The 22,995-nt window shown below is 40.4% G+C and overlaps 1 protein-coding gene across 13 annotated transcripts in view; it reads right to left on the bottom strand.

Moving 5' to 3' along the window:
• The window catches only part of SPIDR (scaffold protein involved in DNA repair), a 403,848-nt gene extending 382,046 nt beyond the window's left edge, over positions 1–21,802 (bottom strand). For all 13 annotated transcript variants that reach the window (XR_009559681.1, XR_009559679.1, XR_009559678.1 and 10 more), the window contains exon 1: positions 21,691–21,802. Coding sequence is in view for 3 of the 13 variants with exons in the window: in XM_030859801.3 (XP_030715661.1) it covers positions 21,691–21,723 (33 nt within the window). In the remaining 10 variants the exon portion in view is untranslated. The remainder of the gene's footprint in view (positions 1–21,690) is intronic.
• Positions 21,803–22,995: the final 1,193 nt, after the last annotated feature.

Genomic DNA, 22,995 nt, shown 5'->3' with positions numbered 1-22,995 from the left:
AATGAAGACCCAAAGCAGCCAAAAATAAATAAATCTATAAAATAACTTAAAAAAAAAGCATTGAGAGAAAAAAGTTTAACAGGAAATACATGAAAGTGCCTATATCACCTGATTGTAGATTTACATGTGTTATTTTATATTGTATTCTTTCTTTTATAGCTATTCTACAATAGGTGCATATTATTTTTAATATCAGAAAAAACAAAAAAAAATTTAAACTGTTGTTCTAAACTGCACATATTAAAATCCCAACTATCTTTCCAGCTTGAGTCCCTGTTGCAAAAGGAACTGAGTACTCCCCCTGCTGGTTATTTAAATAGTTCCCCCAAACTAAGAGCAGCGTCTAGAAGCTAATGAAGATTTTAAATCAAAGCATGAGAAAATATCTGCAAACAAAGCAACTGACAAAGGATTAATCTCCAAAATATACAAGCACCTCATGCAGCTCAATATCAAAAACACAACCCAATCCAAAAATGGGCAGAAGACCTAAATAGACATTTCTCCAAAGAAGATATACAGATTGCCAACAAACACATGAAGAATGCTCAACATCACTAACCATCAGAGAAATGCAAATCAAAACTACAATGAGGAATCACCTCACACCGGTCAGAAGGGCCATCATCAGAAAATCTACAAACAATAAATGCTGGAGAGGGTGTGGAGAAAAGGGAACCCTCTTGCACTGTTGGTGGGAATGTAAATTGATACAGCCACTATGGAGAATAGTATGGAGGTTCCTTAAAAAACTAAAAACAGAACTACCATATGACCCAGCAATCCCACTCCTGGGCATATACCCTGAGAAAACCATAATTCAAAAAGAGTCATGTACCACAGTGTTCACTGCAGCACTATTTACAATAACCAGGACATGGAAGCAACCTAAGTGTTCATCAACAGATGAATAAAGAAGATGTGGCACATATATACAATGGAATATTACTCAGCCATAGAAAGAAATGAAATTGTTATTTGTAGTTAGGTGGATGGACCTAGAGTCTGTCATACGTACAGAGTGAAGTAAGTCAGAAAAAAAAAAAAACGAAACTGAGTTATTTCTAGTGAGACAGATGGACCTAGAGTCTGTTATACAGAGTGAAGTAAGACAGAAAGAAAAAATCAAACACCGGATGCTAACACACATATATGGAAGCTAAGAAAAAAGAAAAATGGTTCTGAAGAACCTAGGGGCAAGACAGGAATAAAGATGCAGACGTAGATAATGGACTTGAGGACATGGGGAAGGGGAAGGGTAAGATGGGATGAAGTGAGAGAGTGGCATGGACATATATATACTACCAAATGCAAAATAACTAGCTAGTGGGAAGCAGCCGCAGAGCACAGGGACATCAGCTCCGTGCTTTGTGACCACCTGGGGGGTGGATAGGGAGGGTGGGAGGCAGACGCAAGAGGGAGGGGATATGGGGATATATGTATACATATAGCTCTTTCACTTTGTTATACATCAGAAAGTAACGCAACACTGTAAAGCAATTATACCCCAATAAAGATATTAAAATAAATAAATAAATTTTAAAAAGAAAAAAAATACAATGATACTTGGACTATGAACTTCAGAGCAAGTTAACAAGACATAAGAAAACAACCTAACTACTCACTTCATACTTTTTCTTCCCTAAGTTTCTTTAGCTACCTCTTTCACCGAATGTCTTCCACACTTCCAAACTTTTCTCCCTACATCCCAACCCATTAGCTTTCCTGATCAAAACCCAAATTATGAAGCAAGCATTAAGAGTACTGAATCAAGTTTTAACTTGCTTTTCCTAAATACGTATGTGGGCCTTGAATATATCTAGCTCCAACTCCATCTGCACTTATATTTTAATTAAATTGAGTCATTTAAGATGAAATGGACATAAGAAGACACTGGAACAATGCCTTAAAAATTCAGAGGAAAACTGATTTTCAATCTAGATTTCTCTACTCAGCCAAATTATTAATCAACTATGGGAACAAAATAAAGAAATTTTCAGACATGCAGAACTCAAAAAAACTCTTAACACACTCTTTATTAGGAAGATACTGGAGAATATATCATGCAAAAGGAGGAAATAAGCCATATTGCCTGACTAAGGACAGGCATAAAAAATTTTTAATTACAGGCTTCCCTGGTGGTGCAGGGGTTGAGAGTCCGCCTGCCGATGCAGGGGACACGGGTTCGTGCCCTGGTCTGGGAGGATCCCACATGCCGCCGAGTGGCTGGGCCTGTGAGCCATGGCCATTGAGCCTGCGCGTCCTGAGCCTGTGCTCCGTAGCGGGAGAGGCCACAACAGTGAGAGGCCCGCCTACCGCAAAAAAAAAAAAAAAAAAAAAAAATTTAATTACCTATAATTAAGTAAAAAATGATGTAAAGAAAAACATGTAGCAATGATTTACTACATTAAAATAATGGTTGCACAAGAAGGAAACAAAGTACACTACTTCAGTCTTCAATGGGCCACATTTATGTGATCATAGTAGTAATATTTATTTCTGGTTTAGCAAAAACCTGTAACAATAACAAAGGATAACAGAGATATGGAATGCTCACATAAGACAGCTAAGTCCTCATCTGCCATACTAGGTAATCAACAGATTAAATATTGGGTTGGGCCCAAGTGCATTTGTTTTCTTCCATAAAATGGCTGTAGTAGCACTTAGTTGTCTTTAACTTCATCTGAAACAATTTTGTTAGACTGTATTGTAACAGTTGTCCTATCAGCATGCATTAAAAAAAAAGCTTTCCAAAGTTGGTGAATTTTTGTGTAGCCATCTTAATATTGAAGACAGAAGAAAAAAGCAACATTTTTAGCATATTATGCTTTATTTCAATAAAGGTAAAAACTCAACTGAAATGCAAGAACAGATTTGTGTAGTGTATGGAAGAGGTGCTGTGACTCATTGAACGTGTCAAAAGTGGTTTGCGAAGTTTCATGCTGGAGATTTCTCACTGGACGACGCTCCACAGATGGGTAGACCAGCTGCAGTTGACAGCGATGAAATCGAGACATTAATTGAGATCAACATTATACCATGCGGGAGATAGCCGACATACTCAAAATATCCAATTCAAGTGTTAAAAGCATTTGTACCAGCTTGGTTATGTTAGTTGCTTTGATGTTTGGATTCCACTAAGTAAAAAAAAAACTTTCTTAACTATATTCCCACATTCGATTTTCTACTGAAACGTAAAAAAAAGTTCCATTTTTAAAACAAATTGTGACGGGTGATGCAAAATGGATACTGTACAGTGATGTGGAACAGAAGAGATAGTAGGGCAACTGAAATGAACCTCCACCAACCACACCAAAGGCTGGTCTTCATCCAAAGAAGATGAGATGGTGTATATAGTGGGACTGGAAGGGAGTCCTCTACTACAACCTCCTTCTGGAAAACCAAACAATTAATTCCAACAAGTACTGCTCCCCATGAGACCAACTGAAAGCAGCACTCTACGAAAAGTGTCTGGAATTAGTCTACAGAAAAAGCATAATCTTCAAGATAACGCAAGACCACGTTTCTTTAATGACAGGCAAAAACTGTTAAAGTTTGGCTGGGAAGTTCTAATACACCCACTGTGTTTACTAGACATTGCACCTTTGGCTTTCCAATTATTTTAGTCTTCACAAAATTCTCTTAACAGAAAAAATTTCAATTCCCTGGAAGACTGTAAAAGGCACCTGGAGGGCTTCCCTGATGAGGCAGTCGTTGAGAATCTGCCTGCTAATGCAGGGGACACAGGTTCGAGCCCTGGTCTGGGAAGATCACACATGCCGCGGAGCAACTAGGCCCGTGAGCCATAACTACTGAGCCTGCGTGTCTGGAGCCTGTGCTCTGCAACAAGAGAGGCCGCAATAGTGAGAGGCCCACGCACCGCGATGAAGAGTGGCCCCCGCTTGCCACAACTAGAGAAAGCCCACACACAGAAACAAAGACTCAACACAGCCAAAAATAAATAAACAAATGTGGGGGGCTTCCCTGGTGGCGCAGTGGTTGCGAGTCCGCCTGCCGATGCAGGGGACATGGGTTCGTGCCCCGGTCCGGGAAGATCCCACATGCCGCGGAGGGGCTGGGCCCATGAGCCATGGCCGCTGAGCCTGCGCGTCCGGAGCCTGTGCTCCGCAACGGGAGAGGCCACAACAGTGAGAGGCCTGTGTACCGCAAAAAAAACAAAAAAAACAAAAACAAATGTGGGGTTTAAAAAAAAAAAGGCACCTGGAGCAGACCTCTGCTCAAAAAGATGGAAAGTTGTGGGAAGAAGGAATTATGAAGTTGGCTGAAAAATGGCAGAAAGTAGTGGAACAAAATGGTGAACACGTTGTTCAGTAAAGTACTTGGTGAAATAAAAAAGGTGTCTTTTATTTTTACTTAAAAACTGAAGGAACTTCTGGCCAACCCGATAATTAATGTGTTTTTTAAAATAAGAAAATAAACGCCAGAGAAAAACAGCTAAAAATTAGTTATTTCCAAACTTGTGATCTAAACAAGATGATACAGATCTGTTTCTCCCAGCTTCTCCCCACTAAAAACAACTATAATCCCTGAAAATAACATAGAGACTGGTAAGAATTCTAGAAATAGCAAGCTGGTTTGGGAGCCCAAGACTGAAGGAATAACAGAGTAACAAGGTGACTTATGTCCGAGCACCCAATAGAAGGTAACCCAGACCCCATGTTTCCCCATCCCCAACCTAGCTCATTCCTCCTCTTGATCAAACAGGAATCTCTCTGACAGTATCAACTAAGCCCAGCACCACCAAAGGGAGAGAGCAATTGGGAACACTGCCAATAATAAACGATCAAGGGAATCCCAATGGACCCAGATCTCCTTCCATTAGAGATTCCAGGACAAGGAAGAGAGTGGAGAGAGGTGGAGAGATTAGGTGTCAGTAGGATAGATCTCTTGACAACTCACACATTACCCAAGAATCACTCTCTGTCTCTCAGAGGCATGGGGGATCCCAACATAGCAGTAACCTGACAAGGGAAGCTTCTTGGTCACTGTGTGCCTGAGATTCTCTGCTCCTTCACCAAGAGACCCTAGCAGGTCAGCCTGGGGAACCCCCTTCTGTTCCCTAAGGTTACTGGCACTAGATATGCCGAGCAGACCAAAACAACATCACAAAGGCTCTAAAAATTAAACTATCATTAGAACCACAATCCACAAAAGTAGGTCAGGACCTGTGTGCTTGATCTTAGCAGCATACTGCAACAATAAAACACTTAAGTAGAACCCAGCATCTCCTAAGATAGACTAAATGTCCAGAATACAATTGAATATTGTTCTTCATACTAAGAACCAATACTATCAAAAAACAAATAAAAAGAAACAATCAACTGATGCCAACAAGCAAATCAATCTGGTGCTGGAACTATGTAACAAGAATTTTTTAATACCTGTCATAAAAATACTTCAATAATCAACTGCAAGTTCTCTTGAAACAATGAAAAACTAGAAAAAAAAAGAAAAAATTATAAAAAAGGACCAAATGGAAATTATAGAACTGAAAAATACAATTACCAAAATAAAAAACCTACTGGGTAGACTCAACAGTAAAATCATAACTACAGAAGATAGAATCAATAATTTGTAGGCCAATCAATACAATTCAACTAATCTGAACAACAGATTCAGACAAAATATAGTGAAGAAAAATGAATAGAGCCTCAGGGACCTGTGAGACAATAACGAAGGATTCTTCATTCATATCACTGTTCCAAGAGGTAAAGAAAAAGAAATTAAACTGACAAAGTATTTTAAAACATATCAGCTCAAAATTTCCTACATTGGGTAAAAGATATAATATTTCTACAGTAAGCTGAAAGAACCCCAAACAGGATAAACCCAAAGAAACCAACAGCAAGACATCAAAATTAAACTTCTAAAGATAAAGAAAAGTTTGGAAAAGAACCATGATAACATACTGCCTATACAGGGACATCAATTCTAGTGACAGAATTCTCATCTGAAATCTTAGAGCCAGAATGAAGTGGGGCAATTATTTTTCAGTTCTTAAAGAAAATAACAGCAACCCAGAATCTGATATCCAGTAAACTGCTCAACAATCAAATAAAGATATTTTAGACCCGCCCCCCCCAAGAAAAACCACTTAAGAATTTGGAAACCAGCAGTTACACACTTAAAGATTGGTGAAAGAAAGTACTCAAACAGTAGAAAATGATTTTTTTTAAACCTTGTGAGCAGTGTGGAAAAAGGAAAAACAGAAACTGCAGGAGTATGGATAAATACAAAAGACAATCCTTCTCAAGAGCTGTATAAATCATAGTCAATGAATATGAAATATGAAACAAAAGCCACAATACTAGGTTACATTAAAGGTGCCTAAATGGAAAGTGAAGCTTCCACATTTTACTAGAAGTGATAAAATGCTGCATATGTAAACTGTGATACGCTACACATATATTACTGTATATCTAGAAAAACCATTGAGAAAATGATACAACCAAAAAAGCTAAGAAAAACTATATATAAATCAAAATGGAAACCTAAAATTTTTTAAGTAACTCCAAAAACGCAAGAAAAGAGAAAGGAAAGAACAGGAAGAAAACAACAAAATGGCAAACTTGAACACTAACATATCAATAATTTTCTCTTACATGTAAATGACTTAAATACATCCATCAAAAGACAGAGCCTCGCAGCATAGATTAAAAAACATGAACCAACCACATGCTATTTGGAAGAAACTAATTTCAAGTTCAACACTATAGGGAGGTTGAAAGTAAATGAATAGAAACATATGCCAAGTAAACACTGACAACAAAAGTGGCTATATTAGTATCTAGTAAAGTAGACCTCAGGTCAAAAAGAAATTTCTAGAAACAAAGAAATTATGTAACAATAAAAGAATAAATTCAACAGAAAGATACAACACTACTAATTTTATAAACACCAAACAACAGAGCCTCAAAATGCATAAAACAAAACTGATAGAGCCGAAAGAATAAATACACAAATCCACCACTACAGTTGGGGATTTCGACACCTGCCCACCATGCTCAGCAACTGACAGAACTTCTAGGTAGAAAACAATATAAGTCATACAAGATCTCACCAAAAAAACAAAACAAACAAAAAAACCCTAACAATACCTAACTGACACAAAGAGAGCACACCACCCAACAAAAACAAAATACATATTATTTTTCCAAACACAAAGGAACACTCACCCAAATGTAGCATATTCAGAGAATAAATTTAATGAAATCATACAGAATGTGTGGCTTAATCATAAATGAATTAAATTAGAAACCAATAATGAAAACAAAACAGATAAATGATAAAAACATGAATAAATAACAAGTTTCTGATTCATGAGTAAAACAGTCTTCAACAGATTTTTTTAAACATACAAAATTAAATGAAAAAAGAAACAGCAATCAAAATATATGGGATGCAGCTAAAACAGATCTGAGAGGGAAATTCATAACATTAAATACAGTTGACCCTTGAACAACAGAGGTTTGAACTGCATGGGTCCACTTACACATGGATTTTTTTCAGTAAATACCTACTCCAGTACCACATGATCCACAAGTGGTGGAATCCATGGATGTGGAACCACAGATACAGAGGGCTAACTGTGAAGTTATACATGGACTTTCAACTGCACAGGGTATCAGCCTCCTAAACTCCTCACTGTTCAAGGGTCAACTTATTTTCATTGGAAATGAAAAAAACTCAAATCAATAACCTAAATTCCAACCTCAAGAAACTAGAAGAACAAAAAATAACTAAAGCAAGCAAAAGGAAGAGAATAGTAGGAATCAATTCAATTCAAAATAGGAAAACAACTATTTTTTAAAGCAATAAAACCAAGAGCTAGTCCTTCAAGAGATTATTACAATTAATACACATCTATGAGGACTGACAAAAAACAGAAACAGAGAAGACACAAATGACAAATATGAGTTTGAAATAGGGGATATCACTACAAATCCTACAGCCATTGAAAAAATATATCCCTACAAATCCTACAGCCATTAAAAAGATAAAGGAACACTACAAACTTTGCACTCATAAACTCAATAATTTATAAGTCAACCAATTCCTCAAAAACCACAACTTCCAAAACTCAACCAAGAATAGATAATGTAAACAGACCTTATAATCATCAAATAAATTGAATTTGAAGTTTAAAAGTCCCAGAAAACAAACCACTAGGCCCAAGTGATTTCATTACACAATTCTAACAAACCTTCAACAAAGAATTAACATCGACTTTTTATAATAACTTCCAGAAAATAAAACAAGAAAGAACACTTCCAAACTCATTTTAGGAAACTAACATTACCCTGATAAGAGTAAGGCAAAGACAATATAAAAAAGAAAACTACAGACCAAATGTCTCTTATGAATTTAAATGCAAAAAAAACCTCAACAGAATATCAGCAAAAGGAATCTAATAACATTTACAAAGAAATGTACACCAAGGCCAAGTGGGGTTTATTTCAGGTGTGCACGGCTGATTCAACATTCAAAAATCAACCAATGTATGAGAATCCGCCTGCCAATGCAGGGGACACAGGTTCGATCCCTGCTCCGGGAAGATCCCACACACCGCGGCGCAACTAAGCCCATGCACCACAACTAGTGAGCCTGCAACTAAGCCCATACCACAACTACTGAGCCTGTGCTCTAGAGCCCACAAGCCACAACTGCTGAGCCCATGTGCCACAACTACTGAAGCCTGTGCACCTACAGCCCATGCTCCAGAACAAGAGAAGTCACCGCAATGAGAAGCCCAAGCACCTCAACGAAGAGTAGCTCCCGCTCGCTGCAACTAGAAAAAGCCCGCACGCAGCAACAAAGACCCAACACAGCCAAAAAGAATAAATTAACTAATTAAAAAATATATATGGATCAATTTTTTTTAAAATCACCCAATGTAATCTACCATATATCAACAAGCTGAAAAGAAAAACTGCAGCATCTGGCACACAAAAAATGCATATAATAAAATCCAATACCAATTCATTATAAAACTGTAATCTAACTACAAATAAAAGTAAACTTTCTCAACTTAAGACCAACTACCAAAAACCCTCAGCTCACATCATACTGAACCAGGAAAGAATGAATGCTTTCCCCCTAAGATCAGTAACAAGTAAGGATGTCCACTCTCATAACTCTTATCCAACATGGTACTGGAAGTTCTAGCTGCTACAATAAGGCAGGGAGATGGGACAGGGGTGGGGGGGCGGCAGTGGACAACAGTGGATTTGAGAATATACAGCTTGAAAAAGATAAAACAAAACTACAAAGACATGATAGTCTACACAGAAAATCCCAAGAAATCTAACCAAAAAAAATGGCTAGTACTAATAAGTACTAGCCAGCCTTGCTGAGTTCAGCAAGGCTACAGAATATAACATGAATGCACGAAAACCAATCCATTTCTAAATACTAACAATAAACATGTAGAAACTAGAATTAAAAGCACAATACAATTTACAATCACACCAAAATAAATGAAATACTTAAGTATAAAGTTACCAAAACATGTATGGCACCTGCATGCTACAAATTTCAAAATGCTGATGAAAGAACCCAAAGATTAACAAATGGAGAGACATGGACTAGGAGACTCACAGATGTCTATCTGCCCCAGATTGACAGATAACTTTAATTCATTTCCTATCAAAATTCCAGAAAGTATTTTGTAGACATAGCCAAACTATTTTAAAACTTACAGGTAAAGCCACAGGCCCTAGAAGAGCTAAAACTGTTTTGAAGAAGAATAAAGTGGAAAGTCACTCTATCCAATGTTAAGGCTTAGTAGGCAAAGAGATAGACACATAGATGACTGGACCACTTCAGAAACCCAGAAATAAACCCACACATATTTGCACAATTGGTTTATGACAAACATGCAAAAGCAATTCAATGGCAGAAGGAACAGACTTTCAATAAATGGTAGTGGACAACTGAAAGTCCATAGACCAAAAAAAGAAAAAAAAAAACCTCAACCTAAACCTCACACCTTATATGAAAATTAACTCAAAATATGTCATAAACTTAAATGTAAAACATTAAACTATAAAGCTGTTAGAAAAAAACAGAAAATTTTTGAGTTCCAGAGCTAGGCAAAGAGTTGTTACAGATTTGATAGCAAATGCACCAACTATCAAATGAACATGGTAAAAATTTTAAAATGTTGCTGCCAGAAGATATTTGGCAACAACATGTCCAACAAGGGACTAGTACCTAGAATATTTTTTAAGCTCTCAAAATTCAGCAATAACCCCAAAAAATCCAATTTAAAAATGGGTAAAAGAAACGAACAGGTATTTTGCCAAAGAAGATAGACAGATAGCAAATAATCTCATAAAAACATGTTCAACATCATTAGCCATCATGGAAATACAAATTAAAACCACAATGAGTTATCAGCACACACCTATCATAATGGCTAAAATAAAAAACCTGATGAGCAAACTTCCAGAATAAGAGAATAAGAACCTCTAATAACTTGCTCCTTCATAAAAGAAATAATAACAGCGGGAAAAAATAGTCAAAGTTTAATTTTTCAAAACTTTGGAAATTAACCATAGGCTCATAATCCGAACAGCATTCACTCAAGAAAAGGAGCTTAATATCGACAAGAACAGTGAACTTTTTGGTGTTTTAATTTGCCCTCATCTCATGCCCCCTCTCTAGCTCCATAGTAGCCTTGAAAAACAGCAGCCTCATAACCAGGATAAGCTGTGTAAACTGGCAGCCCAGCAGTCAGAGGAGAGAGCAAACTGGGTTTGTAGGTCCTCAAAAGGCCCTATCCACAGAGTATTATCACTATCTGAACTGCCTGGCAGCTCCTGAGAAAAAAAACTTATTCACAGAACTTAGTTCGACCTGACTCACAGCTCACTCAATGGGAAAGCCCTATCACCAGGGCATTTGTCTAAAACAATTGACAGCAATTCATATTATAGCTGCCTGCGGCAGCAATAGTCGTTTCAGGGACCAAAGAGTCAAAAGTGCTAACGAAGGAATATCTTTAGAATAAGATGTCCACAGGCAGCACTGAAAAGATCTGACATGTTCCAGGGGATCTGGAATGCTACCTGATCTGCAGGGCTGTGTGTATGCCCAGGAAAAACCTGAGAAGGCCCCAATATCTCAGCTCTGGATAATGTCCAGGCCCTGCACAAGGAGAAAGTTAAGTCAGTTATAAACTGCCAGACTATAGCAGGCACGCCTCAACACACACAGAGCTCTTCAGTAAAGAATGAAAGACTTATTGGCTCAAAGCATCTAAAGAATATCTGTCCAATAATTCACAGACAAGTAAACAAACACTGTAGTGTGTTCAGAAGCTACAAACAGGAAATATTTTTTTCCTCAAATTTTTGGCATTTACTGTAAGCCTCAAATAGCCACCAACACTCCATTTTATGCAGTTTATGGGTCCGGGTTCACAGGGCAGGGCATGGGCTGGGACAGCAAGGCTCCTTTACTTCCAGCTCTTTGATGGCAATCCACCCCTTGCCCCTTAATGGACCCATCTCCTAGAGGTAGCAGGAAAAGTTGGAGATGCCCCTTTTCCTACAGAAAACAGGAACTTTACAAACTTTAAGAAACTTTAGGAAAGTCATTAAACAAACAAATAGCAAAACAAACAAATTAAAAAACCTCTGGGGAGGGGATGGGAACTTAATGTCCAGAGTTGTTGCATTATATTTTAAATGTCTGGTTTCAACCAAAAATCGTAAGACACAAAGAAACAGAAAGGTATAACAAGAAAAATGCAGTCAAGAAAAACTGTACCTGAGGGAGGCCAGAAGCTGGATTCACCAAAGACTTTAAATCAGCTTCTGTAAATATGCTCAAAGAAAAAAAGGAAATTGTCTAAAAAAGTTAAAATAAAATAGCCCAGCAAATAGAGAATATAAAGACATAATTATTTTTTAGAAAGAAAGCAAGAAACCACTACACTCAAATAGAAATTCAAGAACTGAATAGTACAATAACTGAAATGAAAAGTTCTCTAGAGAGGCTCTATAGCAGATTTGAGCTAGCAGAAGAAAAAGTCAGCAAACTTTACAACAGGACAATTGAGAGTATCCAAGATGAAGAGCAGAAAAAAAAAGAATGAACAGAACCTCAGAGACCTGTGGGACACCATCAGGTATACAAATATATGCATGAGTCCCAGAAAAAAAGGAAGATGTAGAAAGAGTATCTGAAAAAATACAGGCCAAAAACTTCCCAAATTTGATGAAATGTTGATTATACACCCAAGAAACTCAAAAAACTCTGAGGATAAACTCAGAGACCAACCCTGAACACATCATGTCTACTAAAAGACAAAGAGAAATCATAAAAGCAGCAAGAGAAAAAAGACTCATCATGTAAAAGGATCCCCAATAAAATAGCTGACTACCCACAAGAAATCATGAAGACCCCCTCAAACAAACAAGAGCAGAATACACATTCTCCTTACATACATATGAAACCTTCTTGTAGACAGAACAAGCCTCAATACATTGTAAAGGAGTGAGAGCATATTACTATTCTTAGACAACAATACAATGAAACTAACAACAAAAATACAACTGCAAAAATCACAAAAATATGGAAATTAAACAACACACTCCTAAATATCCAGTGGATCAAAGACAGAATAACAAGAAAAATTAGAAGATATTATGAGAAAAATGAAAAAAATAAGATATATTAAACTTGCAGATGCAGAAAAAAGCAATGCTTACAAAAAAACTTATAGCTGTAAATATCTATTTTTAAAAAGGCCTCAAATTAATAGCTTAACCGCTAATCTTAGAAAACTAGAAAGATAAGAGCAACTAACCCAAAGCAAGCAGAAGGAAGGAAATGAGGACAGAAATAAAATAGAAAACAAAATAACGAAGAATATAAATATAACCAAAAGTTGGTTCCTTGAAAAGACCAAAACGGACAAACCTTTAGCTAAACTCACAAAAAGAAAAAAAAAGAGGGAAAGAGAGAAGATTCAAATTGCAAAAACAAGAAATGAAAGAGAAAAAGCACTAAAGGATTATAGGAAACCCTATAAGGGAATAATATGAAAAACTGTACGCCAACAAATTAGGTAACTACCATACAATACACACACTCCAAGAAAGACACAAACTAGCAAAACTGACTCAAGTAGAAATTAAAAAACTGAATAGGGCTTCCCTGGTGGCACAGTGGTTAAGAATCCACCTGCCAATGTAGGGGACACGGGTTCGAGCCCTGGTCTGGGAAGATCCCACATGCCGCAGAGCAACTAAGCCTGTGCGCCACAACTACTGAGCCTGTGTTCTAGAGCCCGTGAGACACAATTACTGAGCCTGCGTATCACAACTAGTGAAGCCCGCACACCTAGAGCCTGTGCTCTGCAATGAGAAGCCACCACAATGAGAAGCCACCACAATGAGAAGCCCACACATCACAACGAAGAGTAGCCCCCGCTCGCCGCAACTGGAGAAAGTCAGCACTCAGCAACGAAGACCCAACGCAGCCAAAATAAATTAATTAATTTTTAAAAAAACTTAATAGACATAACAAATGGATTGAATCAGTAATTTGGAAACTTATCACAAAGAAAAAGCAAGACTCAGACGACTACACTAATAACTTATGCCAAACGTAAAAATGCATTAATATCCATGCTTCACAAACTCCTAACTCATACTATGAAACCAAACATCCTTATAACAAAACCAAAGACATCAAAAAAAAAAAACTAGACCATTATTACTTATGAATACAGTTGCAAAAATCCTCAACAAAATATTAGCATACTGAATCCAGCAATATATGCAAAGGGTTATACACCACGGCCAATAGGAATTTTCCCTCCAGCAATGCAAGATTGATGTAACATCCAAAACTCAATAAATATACCATATTAATAAAGGACAAAGGAAAAAATTGGATCAACAGAAAAAAAAACTTACAAAAGCCAACACCCTTCCATAGTAATTCTCAACATACCTGCAATGGAACAGTAGTTCCTCAATCCGATAAAGAATATCTAAATAGAACTCACAGCTAACATCATACATAATAAATTACTGAATGTTTTCTCCCTAAGATAAGGATCAAGAAAAGGATGTGAGCTCTCACCACTTATATTCAAGATTGTACTAGAGGTTCTAGCCATGGCAATTAGGCAAGGAGAAGAAATAAGACATCCAAACTGGAAAGGAAGAGGTAAAACTATCTCTGAATACTTAGAGATGATATGGTCTTATATATAAACAATCCTAAGAAACACACACACAATTAGAACAAATGACTTCAGCAAAGTTGCAAGACACAATCTGAATATTAAAAAAATCAAATGTAATTATATACACTAGCAATGACCAACACAAAAAACGAATTTTTTAAAAATTCCATTAATAGCAACAAAAAGAATAAAATGCTTAGAAATAAGTTTAATCAAGGAAGTGCAAGACTTCTACAGTGAAAACTACAAAACATAGTTAAAAGAAATGAAAGAGCTAAATAAAATGGAAAGACACCCCACGTTCGTGGCTTGGAAAGCTTAATACTGTTAAGACAGCAATACTCTCCAATTTCCCTACAGAGTTACCTAATAAAAATCCCACATGGCTGTTTGCAGAAATTGACTGATGTTACTATTCACATGAAAATGCTAGGAACCCAGAATAATTTAAACAATCTTGAAACAGAACTCAAGCTAGAGATTTCCTAACTTCAAAACTTACTACCAAGCTACAGTAATTAAGAAAGTATGGTAGCGGCATAAGGGTAATACCTAAATGAATGGAACAGAATTCATACTTAAGAAATAAATCCTTACATTTGTGGTCAATTGATTTTAAAAAGCAAATGCAAAAACAATTCAATGGAGAAAGAATAATCTTTTCAACAAATGGTACTGGCACAACTGAATATCCACATGCAAAAGAATGAAGGTAGGGCTTCCCTGGTGGCGCAGTGGTTGAGAGTCCGCCTGCCGATGCAGGGGACACGGGTTCGTGCCCCGGTCCGGGAAGATCCCACATGCCGCGGAGCGGCTAGGCCCGTGAGCCATGGCCGCTGAGCCTGAGCGTCCGGAGCCTGTGCTCCGCAACGGGAGAGGCCACAACAGTGAGAGGCCCGTGTACCGCAAAAAAAAAAAAAAAAGAATGAAGGTAGACCCTTTCCTTACACCACATACAAAAATTAACTCCAAATGAACCACAGACCTAAATGTAAGAGCTAAAACTAGAAACTCTTAGAAAAAAACATACAAATAAACCTTTATGACTTATGACCTAAGTGATGTCTTAGATATGCACCAAAAGCATAAGCAACGAAAGTAAAAAGACTGGACTTCATCAAAACTTTTAAACATTTGTGCTTCAAATGACCTCATTAAGGAAATGAAAAGCAAGCCCACAGAGTGGGAGAAAATATTTGCAAACCACATATCTGATAAGGAAACTGTATAGAGAATTTATAAAGAACCCTTACAATTCAACAATAAAAAGACAAATCCAACTAAAACATGGGCAAGGGCTTCCTTGGTGGCGCAGTGGTTAAGAATCCGCCTGCCAATGCAGGGGACACAGGTTCGAGCCCTGGTCCGGGAAGATCCCACATGCCGCGGAGCAACTAAGCCCGTGCGCCACAACTACTGAGCCTGCGCTCTAGAGCCCGTGCACCTACAGCCTGTGCTCCCCAGCAAGAGAAGCCGCCACAATGAGAAGCCCGCACACCGCAACGAAGAGTAGCCCCTGCTTGCCACAACTTGAGAAAGCCCACATGCAGCAACGAAGATCCAACACGGCCAAATTTAAAAAAAAAACATGGGCAAGTAATTTGAATACACATTTCTTCAAAGAAGATACACAAATGACCAATAAGCACGTGAAAAGATACTCAACATAATTAGTCATTAGGGAAACGCAAATCAAAACCAAAACAATAAAATACCACTTTCTACCCATTAAGATGGCTAAAGTCAAAAGAACGCAATAACAAGTATTGACAAGCATGCCGAGAAATTAGAATCCTCATTCCTTGCTGGTAAGACTAAAAAATGTAACCACTTGGAAAACAGTTTGGCAGTTCCTCAAAATTTAAACATACAATTACCATATGACTCATCAATTCCACTGGTAGGTTTATATCCAAGGTAAATGAAAACTTTCATCTTCACAAAAATTGGTACACAAACGATCATAGCAGCATCATTCATAACAACCAAAAAGTGTAAATAATCCAAATATCCATCAACTGATGAATGGAATTTTTTTAATGTCGTATACCATACAATGAAAAATTATTCAACCATAAAGGGGAATGAAGTACTGATACATGCTACAACAATGGATGAACCTTGAAAATGTTAGGCTAAGTGAAATAAGCCAGTCTCAAAAGACCATGTTATTCCATTTATATGCAATGTCCAGAATAGGCAAATCTATACAGATGGAAAGTAGCTTAGTGGTTGCCAGGGAGATGGGGAAGGAGAGAATGTGGAATGACTGCTAACAGCCATGGAGTTCCTTTTCAGTGTGATGAGAATATTCTCTAATAAGAAATATTTGTACAACTTTGTGAATATACTAAAAACCACTGAATTCTGTACTTTAAAAGCATGAATTTATTATCTATGAAATTGAATCACTCATACATTGCCAGTGTAATATTGTACAGCCACTCTAGAAAAGTTTGTTAGTTTCTTATAAAACTAAACATCAAATTACGATATGACCCAGCAATTACACTCTTGGGCATTTACCTTAGAGAAATAAAAACATATGTTCCCCAAAACACCTGTACACAAGTGTTCACAGCAGCTTTATTCTAATAGCCAGAAACTGGAAACAGCCCAGATGTACTTCAACAGGTAAAATGCTAAGTGAAACTGTGGTACATCCATTCTGTGGTAGTCCATTCCATGGACTACGACTCAGCAATAAAAGTGAAGAAGCTACTGATATACACAACCTAGACAAGCTGAGTGGGAAGAAAAATAAGGAAAACAATGTCAAAAGGTTATAAACTGTATGATCCTATCCCAATAATATTTTTGTTTTGTTTGGTTTGGTTTGGTTTGCGATACGTGGGCCTCTCCCTGTCGTGTCATCTCCCGTTGCGGAGCACAGGCTCCGGACGCGCAGGCTCAGTGGCCATGGCTCACGGGCCTAGTTGCTCCGCGGCATGTGGGATCTTCCCGGACTGGGGCACGAACCCGTGTTCCCTGCATCGGCAGGCGGACTCTCAACCACTGCGCCACCAGGGAAGCCCCCAATAACATTTTTGAAATGACAAAAACTTTTAAATAATGAATAGATGAATGATTGCCAGGAGTTAGGGGTGGGAGTTAATGGGAGTCGGTGTGATTATAAAAAGGATCCTATGCTGATGAAACTGTTCAGTATCTTGACTGTGGTAGTAGATACATGAACCTACACGTGATACAACTATACAGAATTAAACACACACACACACAGATGCACACCTGGGGAGATTTGAATAAGACAGTTGTATTGTATTAATGTCAATACATTGTTGGTGATATCGTACTACAGTTTTGCAGAATGTTACCATTGTGGCCAACTAGATAAAGAATACGTGAGATGTCTGTAATTCCTTACAACTGTTATGTGATTCTACGATTACCTCAATTTTAAACAGGGATTGCCTTCAGGAACATGAAGGAGCAGGGCAACAATTGCTGGTTTTCATGAGAAATTTTTTCATACTACTATTTTTATCTATGAGCACATATTATTTTGATTTAAAAGAAAATATTTTTCCCCTTACAGGAAATATATATGTGAAGTACCTGACATACGAAAAGTCTTCAATAAATGTTAGTTCTCCTTTCCTTCCATTTTAAGGATAAGACAACGTCTAGACTAAGATATCAGTGCTAAGGAGTCCAACTCTGAGAAGCAGAGCCACTGTAAATCATCCAATGGGATTACCAAGGGCTAAAACTGGAACCATAATGTACTCCTACCAAGGTAACTATGAGAGAATCTCTCTCCACCACTGAACAACTGTAAAACTAAGCCCTCTTCCTATTCCTTGTTCAACAAATTGAGTGAAGCAATTCTGGAGAAATCTAAAGGCAAAACAGTAGAGGATGAACAATAGCTCTGTCCTCATCTAGAAATTTCTTTCATTATCATGGTGTTTTATTATTAATTGCTTTCATTATCACTAACATTAATCGAGTGCCTATACGCTCAGTACATCATTTCATGCAGTTCTCATCATTTAACCCTCATACCAACCTTGCAAGATGGGTATTATCTTATCCCCATTTGATAGACAAAGCAGCTACAACTTAGAAATGCTGTGTATATTGTGCTGGTCAGAGAGCTAGTAAGCAACATGTCAGGATTTTCTCCCAAGTATGTCTAATTCCAGAAATAAAGATTCTAGCCACTGATTCTGCATTATCTCACTTTAACAAAAGTGTCTAGCGATAACTGTCACGTGCACCTTCAACTCAAAGGCACATAACAGCAGCTGAGCTTTCCGACCGGGTTGAGAACCTGGGAATATCACTGGAACTTCTAAGTCTCAAGCCCAGTCACGGTATCAGCCACTAGCCTCCTCCTAATCATGATGTCTCACCTGCCATTCTGCACGCTTACGGCCAAGTACGTCAGTGTTTCCTTTCAAGCATTAAGACTCCTACCCTTCTACCAGTTCACTTTACCAATCACCAACCCACAAGGCTAGGATAAAAAGACCCACAAATGAGAGTGGCCCTCTTCATATTTTCTTATTACTTGTCCTTGGTCAATGCTGGTAAACACTCTTACCATTCCCTACCCCTCTACTCTCACACACACACTTACATACACAAGTTCCACACCCGTGCTTGCCTTTACCTCTCCTTGTCACCATCATAGCGCAAGCCGTCACATCTTCCCTAAGGTTAAAATAAGCCACTATAAAACTCAGCAGACCTCCCATCTACTGCGCTCTCCTTCTTCCCTATAGTCTCAGAGGAAAAATACTCCTATTACCTAATACTAGCCCCTTTCTGTAACACAAGCCAGGTCCTCATTCTATCCTTGGCTCCTCCCCATCCTGCTTCAAAGAAGCAATGTTTCCCTTTCTTGAAAAATAAACAACTTCTTTGAAATGACACGTACACTGCATTTAATTAAAAATTACTATGTCCTTGTTATTATGAAAGAAGCACCAGAAATAAAATAAGGTTTTCTGATGAGGACCCAAAGGAGTAGAGAAGGAGGGTGTCATCAGAAAGATATGATGTTCCTTTATTTCTTTTATGACCTTACCAAGATAGTTTTCCTTTCAGTGAGAAAGAGAAGGGGGAGAGCTATAATTCAGTCTGAGGAGGCAGAAGGAACTGTGAGAGTGAGGGGAGGACCAGGAAATCTCAGAAGGTAAGCAACTGATAGGTAAAGGGAGTACCTGTGGTCGTTCCTGGCTATTTAGCAAAGGGAGAAGACAAAGCTTAAAGGGAATAAGAATCATAGCACTTGAAAGGACAGTGAGGGGGCAAAGGCAGGAGGGAAGAAAGAAATAAAATACACCCAGCCGTGGAGCAACTTGGAGCCTAATCTCTCCCTGGGCCTTAAGTTCCCTAACATCAGGTAAGAAGCAACTAACTCTCCCCAAGCTTCCCATTTTTCACAGGTTCAAGTTTTGCGTCACCACTGACTCTTCCCTCTTCATCTTTCAATTTCAGGTACTTAAGTCTCATCTTCCTTTTATTATCTATCAACTCAGTCCTTTCCCAATACTATTCCCAATTCTACGATGTTAGTTCAGGCACATATCAACTTCCATTTTAAGAGTCCAGAAAGATCTACATGGCTTGCCCAGAATTATAAAATTAGTTAGCTGTAGAGCTGAGACTGGTACCCAAGTCTTCTGACCAGGGTATTTCTCCATGTTTCTTCATACCTACAATACCTGCAAACCTTCTATACTAGTTCTCCTTTCATTCATTCATCAGATATCTATTAAGTATCTAATATGTTCAAGGGATTATGACAGGTGCTATGATAAGGTCTTGAAAACTGACAGAATGACGAAGGGAAAAGTGAGTATCAAGTCAAAAACATGAAGATTTCTAAGTGAGGATGTAGTGTAAGTGCCTGACATTAAGCATCTGATTGCCAGGTGGCATCCACTTTAGAAGAAATCCACCTTGAATAAAAGCATCTACAGCTGTATGCCAGAGCTACTTGCAAAACAACCAGGTAAGGAACTAGGCTGCCCTCACCCATGAAGGTTCCTCTTTCAACAAGTCCTGGTAACCTAAATAACTGACCATTTGAGTGACCGTGCTTCCCCCTCCCTGCTATTGCTTTAAATTAGCCAACGAAGAATGAATCCCCGAAATTCTAGACACCTAACCCCCAGACCCTCATAAAGGCAGACCCCAGGTGTGCCGTCCCTCTCTCCCTGTGTCTCGCCCCCCAACCTCACCGTGAGGTCCTTGGGTGTACCATGCACCCTCCAGGACCTGTGAGGAATGAACCTTGCTCCTCCAAGTCTCCTGACGGTTTCTGCTGAAGTGCACCCTGCAATCGCAATTAGAGAGCATCAGTGTCAACAGGCTGAGAGCAGCACAACACAGGAGGAAGTGCTGGCACCCAGGGGACTAAGGGCGAGAAAATGACAACTTCATGGTGCACTGCGTTTAAACCGCGCTCAAGGGAAAGGTCAAATACACATCTGAAAATCGTCCATACAGAGGGACAGCTAACATCAATGTGTGAGACTTCCCAGAACAAACTTGGAAAGTGAGGAAAAAGGCGCAAAGTCAGAAGTCAGAACCTGGCAGGAAGGCAGCAAAGGAGAAATAAATGAGCAGTTGCAATACAGGAAAAGAATCAAGTGGCAAATGTGTCAAATGCTACAGTGACCAAGTTCACAAGTTACATGGGCTTCAACAATTTAACATACTTCCTTGATTCCTTGGTTTTTTCTTTCTTCACATTTTAGTATTTTTGAAATCAGGGTTAGGTATGCTTGTCATGGGCTTCCTGGACTTCCTAAATGGGTAGTCACAAAACTGACAGCGTGTGTGACAACCAATGATATTCCAGGGGCAAGGAGACACAGCAGTGAGACGGCGGCTGAACCAGCGTGCGCGGACTATTTTTTCAGGAATTTTTTTGGTAAGAAAAGAGGAGTCAAGAAAGGAGTCAATGTCTGCTTTCATTCAGTTTTCAGTACGACGAGACAAGCATGTCGGTAAGCATGGAGCTCAGAAATCGCTTTCAAAAGGTAAAGGGCACACGCAGGACAAACGTACTGCACTCAGAACGCAGCTGCGCCGCTCTCAGCGTGGTCACCAGGCGGACCCCGCGCCCGACTCGGCCGAGACGCTCCCGCTCCGGCGTCGGAAGTGGCAGGGGAGGCAGCGCGGCGCAGACGCGGCGGCTACGCAGGCCCTCCCGGACCCCAGGACGCCGCTGTCGCCCTGCGGCCCAGCAGAGACCCGCGAGCACCAGGTGGACTCGGGCCGCACGGCCGGGCTCACCCGCTCCGGCCGCCCCGCAGCCGCGACCCTCGCCCTCCAGGGAGGCGGCCCCTCCCGCCCCGCCTCCAACGCGGGCTGCGTCCACGCCACAGACGCCCCGGCCGGCCACCAGCCCGGGGCCAGCCACACGCGCCCCGCGGGCGAAGCCGACGTGGGGGGACCGAGGAGACGGCGCCCAGAGACCCACAGCCTACCTTCAAGCCACGAGACTGATCTCCGCGGGGCATCTCCGCGCGTGCCACCCCCTCAGGCCGCCGGAAGGCCGCGCGTCCCCGGACCAACTCGGCGCGCCGCGACACACCACGTTCTGCGATTGGCGGACGCTCGGGCTGGGGGCGGGGATTCTCCGGACGCACCGCCCTCCCAGCGCGCCGCGCCTCACTGCACTCTGCGATTGGCGGACACTCGCGCGGGGGCGTGGTTTCCCTGCTACCCACGCTTCCTGGCACTGATCTACACTGCGGCCGCTGAGAACCGGGCGCCGGCACCAGTCGTAGATCCGGGTTGTCCTTCGCTGCTCGGCCTGCCTGTAACTGGGCCGGGGTCCGGCAGAGCACGCGCTGGAGTGGCCGCAGCGCCGCCGTAGCCTCCTGGTCAGGGAGCTGCTGAAAAACCCGCGCGGGGGTTTTCAAATAAAGCTCGTACGTGGTGTGCTTTGTCAGGCAAGGACCAGCCTTAAAAATAAACGGTAACCCGAAGTGGGCTATGAATTCAGCAAGCCGTGCTTAGGGAATGGTTGCAGCCATGGATAACCGGAGACAGGGGTGTTATTTCCCCATCTACTTGAGAGCTGGGGGTTAGTATCCAGAGCAGAAGTTTTCAAGTTCAGAGACGCCAGAATCGCTGCTTCTCCCTAATGACGGCCTGGTCCTCGAATGTTCTGGGCAGGAAGAGGGTCGAAGAGGACGCTGGCCTGTCCCCTCTGCCTCCTGGGGGCCCAGACACAGGGCTCGGGGACTAATGAACCTTGAGGCCTGGATGCTTCCAGGTGTGGGATGAACCTGCCACTGCACAGTGGAGCTGCCCCTTCCGAGATTCAGGAAATGGGGGGACCCACCAAACGGAGCCCATCCCCAGGCTCTGCTGCAAGTCTGCTCGGACTGATCTGAAGACTGGGGATCCCCATACTGACAGGGCTTGGATCCCCATACTGACAGTGTTCTGTGGAATTTCCACTAGACCCCTTTCTACCCTGTTCTGAGCAAATTACTAGTCAATCTATGCTACCATCACCCCACGAGCAGACTGGGACGCTGAGGCTCCGAGAAGCCAGGTAATCCAGCCAGAAGCACAGATGTGAGGCCACGGAGTGGGGTCTGCACCCGCCGCCCGCCCAGGGGGACTGCCCACTCCCCGCAGCTTCCACACCTGTTCCCTTCACCCACCTCCCAGGACGAGTTCTCAGAGCCTCCTCTTGGGGGGATTCACTTACCTTCTTCTAAAAGGATCCGTCTCACTATCCTGTTTTGGGATCATCCGGAAGGCTTGTCACTCTGAAG

The sequence above is a fragment of the Globicephala melas genome, chromosome 17 (assembly GCF_963455315.2).
Source record: "Globicephala melas chromosome 17, mGloMel1.2, whole genome shotgun sequence".
Classification (NCBI taxonomy): Eukaryota; Metazoa; Chordata; class Mammalia; order Artiodactyla; family Delphinidae; genus Globicephala; species Globicephala melas.
The sequence above is the reverse complement of the archived record's forward strand: the minus strand, read 5'-3'. Positions and strand labels throughout refer to the sequence as shown.